Consider the following 9,520-nt stretch of genomic DNA (forward strand, 5'->3'; position numbering starts at 1 on the left):
TAAAGAGAGAAGAAACCTCGGGAAAGGCAATTCTAAGAGAGATCCCCTCTCCACAGACGGCTGGGTATAGAGGGGGATTGTGTCTAATATTTAGATAAAGGTCAGATGGAGGTCTCAGACTGCTTGCTGCTGGATTGGAAAAGAAAACACCAAAAAAGAGCCACGTGACAGCAACTGCAACATTGCTACTAAATTTGAAAAGTGGCTTATGTGTTGGAGCTTTTGCTCCGTAACCCTTTTGATTCATGGTGCGCAGAAATCATTTGAGCCACATGTGATTCCAAAGATCCTCCAGGGTGAAGCGGTCCTTATAGTGCTTCCTCAGACACCCCGTCAAAAAATCTCTGCATTCTTTACAGAAATGAAATACTCTTGTTAAAGTTATCCACAAAGTTATTTCACGTTTCTTATATCAACAGCCCTTTTGGCAGAAATCTTACTGTTTGAAATGTCAGCTAAAATCGGCGGGTTTTGGTTGATGATCTTGTAGTCGCAGTCAAATGGTAAATTGTTGTGCAACAGCTGGTACATCACAACACCCAGCTGCCAGGCTGTAGTATATTCTGCAGAGCAGAAGCCATACATGAACCACTCTGGACTACTGTAGTTCCTGGTTCCTAAAACACAAAGATAAGAAGAATTAATGGGGAGGGAACATGATGTGGAGACAGTTCATGACAGCACAACGCTGTGGCTGAAAATATACCTGCTTTCCTCCTGAACCTTTGGCCCGGAGTAAACGTGACTCCACAGCCAAAATCGATGTATCGCACTCGGGGTTCCTCGGAAGATGTTTCAATTAGAATGTTGTGTGGTTTAATATCTCGGTGGAAAACCCCCTTGTAATCCATCGTAATGGCTGCGTCAACTAATTGTTTCATTATGACCTAAAAGAAAGGAAGCCATATTTGGAGCACAGGACATTCTCTATGAAAAACTGCTGTAAGCTCCAAATGCTCGTCACTTACCTTAACACGTGTCTCTGACAGAGGTTTATCTGTAGTTTCGAGGTATTTGTTTAAGTCCATGCAATTTTCTGGTTTCTCAAAAACCATAATAAGCTCATCTTCCAGATCAAACCAGTCAAGTAGAAGTGGGGTTATACTGCTTTCCCTATCGTGTGGTCCAGCCCCAACTTGTATCAGTAGCGCCACCTCCAGGGGAACATCAGTACTTTTCCCGCTCCAATCCTTCAGAAGGAAAGTTACTTCAGGTCAATATTCAGACTTTCAACAAAAGTAGCTATCAGCGTACAGACAGTTTTGAAATAGTCACAAAATGACCTGATTTTTAAAAAGCTGAAATATGTCAGTTTAAACCATAGGTGTCAAACTCTGGCCCGCGGGCCAAATTTGGCCCGCAGCCTAATTACATTTGGCCCGCGAAGCCATACCAAATTATTATTAGAGCTGGCCTACTGGTATTATACAGCTAATATATATATTGTTTAGTATTAAGTTTTGCTTGTTCCATATTGAGTTTTTCAGCAAAATGTGTTTGAGTCCATAAGAAAAGATTCATTCTTATATCTGGAGGAATAAATATATTTCAATAAATATTAACATTAGCCCGCGACTTTGTTCCAGTTTTGAATTTTGGCCCACTGTGTATTTGAGTTTGACACCCCTGGTTTAAACAATAAGGTGACCCACTGCTCATAGAATTCAACCATATTTCCTGACGATTTCACACACAACTGTGAGACCAGTCTGGTTCATGCACGAAGGAAATACGTGCCTTATGCTTGATGCCTGAGAAGGCCTGAAATAATATAAATACCTGCTGGAATAAGAAAAGACGCTTACCATTGTTGTGCGCACAACTCTGCGCTGGCGAACATGTTTGATTGCCACCTGCATTAAAGACATTTTCTGGGTTAGAGAAGTACAAACAGGAATAAACAGAAGATCTGTGAAATGCACGTGTAAGAAGCCATACTGGAAAACTGTCTTTTGTGCGTATTCCAGAAAACACGGTGGCAAAGCCTCCTTGACCCAGCACCTCCAGCTGTTGATATTTTTCCAGGAAGTCTTCTGCAGACACACAGGAAAAACATACAGGTTATGACTTGTTACACAGAAACCAGCTGGCACAGTCCTATGGAGCTTTGTTATAACGTTTCTATTAATTGGTAAATAGCAGCTACATTTTAGGAGATTAGTAGGTAGGTAACGTCATTACTGCCCAGAGTGTCTCTTATTGTCGATTGGTCCCACAGGAATCAAACCCGATCTTAAACCCCAGGACAAGTTCTAAAGGATCTTGTGATCCAGCTCAGAAATATTGCCATTATCTTACCTTTTCTGTCAGCGCCGGATATCCTCGGTGAGTCACGTGTTTCAGAGGGTTCCTGGGTGGGACTCTCCTCTGGGCTCGTTGTCCGCCTTTTTTTTCTGGATGGTCCCTCAGATTCGTCACTAGTGCTCTTCCGTTTGTTGCTCATCTTAAATATACTAGAGTCGCTTGAAGGGACTATGAGAAGGCCAACTAAAATGGAAAAAGTAGTTTGACTTTAAGCATTTTCAGTCCAACTCTGTGTGTCAACTGCTTTCTACTGACTTTCTAAGGTCTGGCAATCGTGCGTTAAAGCAATAACTGCGCACTGAAAATCAACACAAAGAAGGCTAAATGAACCAACTACAAAGTTAAAGACCGTTAAGTACACAGTTAAAGTCACAAAATAAACTACATAGCCAAGATAATGTCACAGCTAAAACAAGTCTTATCACTAACATTTCCAACTGGATTCCCCAGAAACAATGTGGCTAGGACCCGGTTTTGGACTTCCACTGCTTTTGCTTTTTTGGGGGGATTTGTTCAGTCTTTCAGTTAAGTCCCTTCTCTTTCTTCCCTCTATTCTTCCATCTGGAGTCATCTTCACCAGTGTGGAGATGCAAGGCTCTGTTTGGTGTCCTGAAATCAACAAAAGATGATTTCGTTTCAGTCAAATTCAGTTGCCTCAAATAAAAACCCAGAAGCATGAATAATTACCATATGAATCCCATTTGACTTACCTAGAGGGTTATTCAGATCCACAGGACGTGGTGCAGTATAAGTGGGCCAAGACTTTGACATTGTGTGATTAATTTAGGTTAATTTAGTTTCAGGATTTCACTCTTCAAAGATGCAATGAGCTGTGTGTTAGAACTATGATCTTTAGATTTCTTATAACAATGAGGTGATGACAGCACAAGATTTTTGGATTTCTTGGTTTCCATGGCTACAGAACATCAGCCTGGGCTAGGCAGTAGTTTCTGGTGAAGGCAAAGTTCTCTAAAGATTTATTTAGGGGTACAATGTTGCAAAAACTGTAGCGCAGCTGCATAAATGCATGTTTATAGAGGGCTGCTTCAAGGTGGGAACTGTGCTTCTACAACATAAAACTAGTTAGGAACAAGCAATGGATATTATAGATAATATTGTACCTATTATACCAACAAGACGGACTCTCTTTGGGCAGCATTTACTTGTAAGGCAGTAGTGAAGGCTAATGGATAGCTTTGCAGGCTAAAAGCTAAGAACACAGGTTGAGTCAAAATTCACTTGATTTCAGTTTTATTTACAGCACCAAATGACAAAAACAGTTGCCTAAAGGTGCTGAAATGTGTTGACTGATCTATAAATCGTATCTGTGAGCATTATTGTGACTAGCTACTCACTAAATGTATGAGCAGTATTGGGTGTAATGCATAATAAAATTATGCGTTACTGTGATGAGGTTATATGTTTCAAGGTTCAAAAGCTATAAAAAGAAAGCACGTGTAGCCCAGTGAATTTGAACTTCCACAGTTATTCTTTTTCCTTTCCTGCCTATTTTCTTATAATTTCTCAATTATTTATTTGCTCTGTTTTACCTAACCTCCAACTGTCTTGGTGAGTGTTGTGGAAGTTAGTATTGTTAGCTGATGTAGCAAGCACGGTACCTGCTTCCCAACACTATCGGTGTGGGTTTTTTTCTTTTTTTCTTTAACCGCTGGTTGTTCATATTTATGTTCCACTTCCTTGTATACCTCATCTGTTTGTATGTTGTATACTCACTGATTGTTCAATAAAGTTCTTGTTAAAAATACTTATATATATATATATATATATTGGTGTGTGGGTGTCTGGCAGGCACCAATAACATTTTTAAAACAGCATTTTTTAGTATCCAGTTGTTCTTATTAACATTGTTTGTTTTATGTTCAAGTTAACTGTGTGATAGACCTGCTTCAGCCAATGCTCTTTATTCGACTTTTATTCCTCTTTATGCACCTGCGAAGGTAACTGCTGCAGCAGCAGTGTGTAATATGTGATTAGAGTCCAGTAGCTGAATAAAGAGTGTTATCCAAATTGTTACCATTGTTTCAGAGGTTGACTAAAGAGAGATAAAAATATAGTTTTATATATGAAAAACATTATTCTAATGTCGCAGGGCCTGCGACAGACTGGCGACCTGTCCAGGGTGTACCCCGCCTCTCGCCCTATGACAGCTGGGATAGGCTCCAGCGCCCCCGAGACCCTGAAAAGGATAAGCGGAAGCGAATGGATGGATTATTCTAATGATAATTGCTGATTAACACTTATTGTAAGGTGAGTTGAAGTTGTTTCAGAAAAACCTGATCATTATCTCCCATATGGAAAAGATATATATAAATCTTATAAAGTTTGTATCTGTCTTGTGTGAAACTTGTATGAAAAGCATACAAGAGTGAAAACAGATGTAAGATCCCTTGAAAAATTATATAATGAAACTTGTATGTTTTGGATACTTACTAAAACAATATATGAAAGTAATGAGAAAGTGGCCACTTTCATGAGTAAATCATGTAAGTTTTTACTATTTCTTTTCCATATGGGCTGGTCAAAGATGATCAGACTTCATAAGCAAAGGTTAAAACTTAATGAATTCTTTCATTTTCATTTTGGAAAAGAAAATTCCTCTGTTATTGCTCTCTAATTTCCTTCGGGATTAATAAAGTATTCTGATTCTGATTCTGATTTTCAATGCAGACTTGCACTGTTTTATTAGTTCAATTGTGTGTTTGCATTTTGCACAAGGATTGAAATAATGCCATGTTCATATGTTAAACATAATTGAATACACCTGTGCGTGTGTGTGTGTGTGTGTGTGTGTGTGTGTGTGTGAGCTAAATTCTAAAGCTGTATGCAATAAGGGTTTATATTGTCATGCAGGCTGGGGTTTTTCCCCTTCACCCCATTGGTGGTTATTAATGGACTTTTGATGACATCTGTGAGGAGATGGCGAGCCGTCCCAGACCCTAGAATTCATCTGCTACAAGGATCGTCCTTCGCTCTTCTGAAGATTCACGGTTTGGTAGGACCCCCGGACCACATAACAGCGCAGACAGTAGAAAAAGAACTAAGGGTGCACCCAGTAGATCTTCTTTTCATTTTGTTTTTCGTGTTCTTCTCCAAGAAGAAGCGAGCTTGACCTGACTTACTCTTCTGACTCTTGACTTTGGATCACTGACACCATACCCGTGTGGTGACTCAGAGACACTTAGCGCAGATTATATGTGTGAGATTGTTTCGGTTATAAATTGTTTTGCCGGCTATAGTTGTGTCTATGTTGCAGTGTTATTGCCTGTGTGACAATACAGTATTGTTCTCACCTGTCTCCTGCAAATCATTCTCCCTCTAACACTACCACAAGGATCTAGAACTGATCCACGCACTTGAGCTTCATCCAGGTGATTTCATTTCATGAGCGGGAGGAGAAAAATGATTATGAGCCAATTTTTTTGTCATAAAAATACATTCAGCAGTCCTTGGAGGAAAAGGTAGATCTTGAAGGTGCATTTCTTCTATGAATGGTTTTTTAAAACTCAACTGTCTCTGGTTAGCTTTTAGTAAGATGTTTTAATAGGTAGCCTGTGTTTTCTCTTATGATGAAGCTTAAACATGTTGGCTTTGAAATAAAGATTTTTAAAGCTAGACATCCTATAATGTATGTTCCTTTTATTGTCTGTAGACCAGTGAAGTCTTGATCTTTGCATAAACATTACACACTGTGAGTCCTGACATGTTTATGACGTATACAGATATTTGTGTAATATATTATATTGTACAATTAAACACAATTGTGCGTATTTCTACAACTGACTATTCATCTAGGCACTGAAGGGAGTGTCATATTAGTATGATAAGCTACAATAGAATGCATCATGGCCTCATACACTACATTTTCATCAGTGACATTTTTCATAAAGTAAGCCTACAAAAGATGTGTTTTGAGTTATTCTCATTTATTTGTTAATAATCTGACTGAAAACTTTGCTTATTCTTCCAGTTGATTTTAATGTTACTAACCAATCGGTAAATTGTCATGTTTTCTGCCAGATAGTGGTGCTTTTAATTATTAAATTAGTATACAATCCCCCCTGGTTAACGTTGCTGTTGCTAATGTGACTGATAATTTGCTTTATATTGAGCTCTGGAACTTTCTTTGTCTCTTTCACCCAATCTAGAGACTGAGTTTTGTACATATTTGCACATATTTGCATGGCTACTAAATTTGAAAAGTGACTTATGTGTTGGAGCTTTTGCTCCGTAACCCTTTTGATTCATGCTGCGCAGAAGTCTTTTTTTTTTTTTATAAACTCAAGTTTTATTATAATTTTCAACCTTTCAACTTATACTTGTCAATGTTCGAAAGTTGAACAGATACAGGGACAGCAATGTAGAAGCACAAGTTAAAATAAAAAATTTAAAAAACTACAAAAAGGAAACACAAAACTACTAGAAAACAAGACAAAAAAAACTTCACATAATATTAAATAAGATTTGGCAATCTTAGTAGCAATAAATGAACAAAGTGAAGCAAACCTATGCTAGATTATTGAAAGAATAAAGCATGTACAGGTCGCCATCGTTCACTGAGCAATTCTCTCTGAATCCGCAGAGCATATGTTATTTCCTCCATGAGAAATCTTTCTTACTTTATCAATCCACATATTATATGAAGGTGGGTCATGATTTAACCATTTAATGGTGATACACTTTAGTGCTGCTGTAAGCAAGATTCTTAAGAGATACTTTTTATTGTTTCCTGTAAAACCTTTTGGAAGTACTCCTACAATGGCTAACTGATTGTCCTTTGTTAATGGTTGTTGGAAAACTGTATTGAGAGCTTTAAATATGTCATGTCCAAAAGAAGCAAATTTTGGACATGACCATAATATGTGTGAATGGGTTCCTAAGTGAGTACCACAATTTCGCCAACAAGTGTCAGGAGTTGTTGGGTTCGATTTAGCAATTATCTTGGGGCTTCTAAAATATCTTATGACCACCTTCCATTTAAATTCTCTCCACAGCCCAGAATTAGTCATCTTAAATTGCCCTTAATTTTTTTCATTTATTAAACTATTAATCTCACTATGATTGGAAAGCAAATTGGCTGTTTGTGCTTTTTTGTGTTGCTGTAGGTGCCTTATTCTGGCCTCCAATTCACACCGCCTGGCCTCCCTTTTTTTCCTGGCACTTGCAAATGATATTATGCAACCTCTAATGTATGCCTTAGCGCAATCCCAGAGAGTTAAGGGCGATATGTCCGGAGTTGTATTCAATTCTAAGTATTTAATTTGGTGTGTATGAACTCACAAAACTGGCTATCATTTAGGAATGAGGCATTTAATCGCCAAAGTTTTAGTTTTGGTGTCAATCCTAAGTCCCATGAGAGTGAATTAGTGTAATTGGTAAAATTTCAATATTGTTAATTCTATGTTCTTCTGTTTTGGAGGTAAAAAGAAATCTATCCTATAGATCCATCCTATAGGAACCGTGCTTCTGTAAGAACCTGTGCATTTGCTAGTTTTTAGTGTAGTTTTAAATATTTTGTATGTTTGCATGTTACTTGTTTGTTTGTTTTTGTTGGTATATTTATGTTAATTTGAATTTCTTTTATATGCAAGCTAATTTCCCCAACGGGAGAAATAAATCTGTCCATCTAAAAGACATTTAGTGAAAGTTTTACCATTGATAGTCTCCTTCTAGACAAATGAACCAGTCTTGAGACTTAAATATTGTCTTGAGCACTGTTAGTGCCAACATATATAAATGGCAAAATAAAATAAAAATACTTCATAAATATCTCATAATTGTATATATTTGTGCATTTGAGCTGAGCATTGAGCGGGGACTTTTCACCATCGATCGATTATGATCGATGACAGTGAACCTGAGCACCTCCCCTACCTTCGGTGTGCGCTCACGCAGCTTGTAGAAAAAGTTTAGTGTGGAAGAAGTGGAGAAGGTGGAGCTGAAAAGCTGACATAAAACAATTAAAACTAAAAATGGGTGCAGCAAAATGTGTCAGTTTAACCGCCATGTTAGCTGTCAGTGCTGCTGCACCAGCAGCAAGCGGTAACAACTAGTGACAACCAGTGAGAACCAGCAACAACCGGTAACCAAGCCTCACAGTCAAATATTGCTTGAAACAGATACTTGGATTTCAAATAATTTACAACTGATACTACCATTTATGTGACGCTCCTCTTCTATCCAAATCACCTGAAAGGCAACAAAAAAGACTCTCTATCCCTGGTGATTGCTGCAACCAGCAGAACAGCAGTGAAAAAAAAGCAGCGATCATTTTGTATGTCACATCCAATATGGCAACAGCTCTTGAGCAATGTGTGCATGACATGACAAACGTTAATAAGAGGCCTAACATTGTAGAGGGAAGCCGAAGTGTTTGAAGAGAACTCGGAAAGACACAGGCCATCACCATGGACTCAACCAAAAAGGATCAATGCATGTTGTGTGCATGCTGCATACCTATGTGTTCAAAGTAAAACGTGTGTACTGAACAGAGCATTTGCCATCCAGAAGCATTTATTGTATTTGTAATCATGCTTTTGTATCATATTTTATGAAGTCTTGTAATATGTCTGCTTGTCAACTTAATCTCAGAAGGAAGAATAATAATAGCTGAGTAAAGATGTGAAACTAAATTGTCAAAAGGAAGCTGGCAGCTGAGGAAGAAAGCAACCTGGAGCAACTCTGAAATATAGTTCCAGTTTCTGTGTGAGGAGGATTAACACTGACAGGTTTGAAACAACAACATCATTGTTTATGTTAATATAAAAATGTCACCAACCAGTCATTTACAGCTGATTACACTGTGAGACTGACACAAAAACCTCTGAATCAGTAAGAATTCCCTTAAAATCTGAGCTCTTTGTTATTACTATTGAAACAGCTTAATCCATAAGTCCATTTTAGTATAGTATAAGTCCACTAGGGCGATCGTGGCTCAAGTGTTGGCAGTTTGTCTTGTAATCAGAAGGTTGCCGGTTTGAGCCCCGGCTCGGACAGTCTCAGTCGTTGTGTCCTTGGGCAAGACACTTCACCCGTTGCCTACTGGTGATGGTCAGAGGCCCTGGTAGCGCCAGTGTCCAGCAGCCTTGCCTCTGTCAGTGCGTTATTATAGCCACAGCCGCTCTGGGGAAATGTGTGAATGACTGAATGTAGTGTAAAGCACTTTGGGGTCCTTAGAGACTAAGTAAAGCGCTATACA

The 9,520-nt window shown here is 38.5% G+C and overlaps 1 protein-coding gene across 1 annotated transcript; it reads right to left on the reverse strand.

Moving 5' to 3' along the window:
• Positions 1-259: 259 nt before the first annotated feature.
• On the reverse strand, positions 260-3,081 carry LOC148098008 (serine/threonine-protein kinase pim-2-like). Its single transcript, XM_087830946.1, has 9 exons — positions 3,015-3,081; positions 2,734-2,913; positions 2,299-2,487; positions 1,939-2,033; positions 1,806-1,853; positions 969-1,190; positions 707-887; positions 441-617; positions 260-351 (listed from the first exon to the last, which is right to left on the reverse strand). The coding sequence occupies exons 1-9, from the start codon at positions 3,073-3,075 to the stop codon at positions 260-262; spliced, it is 1,245 nt and encodes a 414-aa protein (XP_087687072.1). The 5' UTR covers positions 3,076-3,081.
• Between the last annotated feature and the right edge of the window lie 6,439 nt (positions 3,082-9,520).

The sequence above is a fragment of the Neolamprologus brichardi genome, chromosome 17, assembly GCF_056152115.1.
Source record: "Neolamprologus brichardi isolate AB-2024 chromosome 17, ASM5615211v1, whole genome shotgun sequence".
Classification (NCBI taxonomy): domain Eukaryota; kingdom Metazoa; phylum Chordata; class Actinopteri; order Cichliformes; family Cichlidae; genus Neolamprologus; species Neolamprologus brichardi.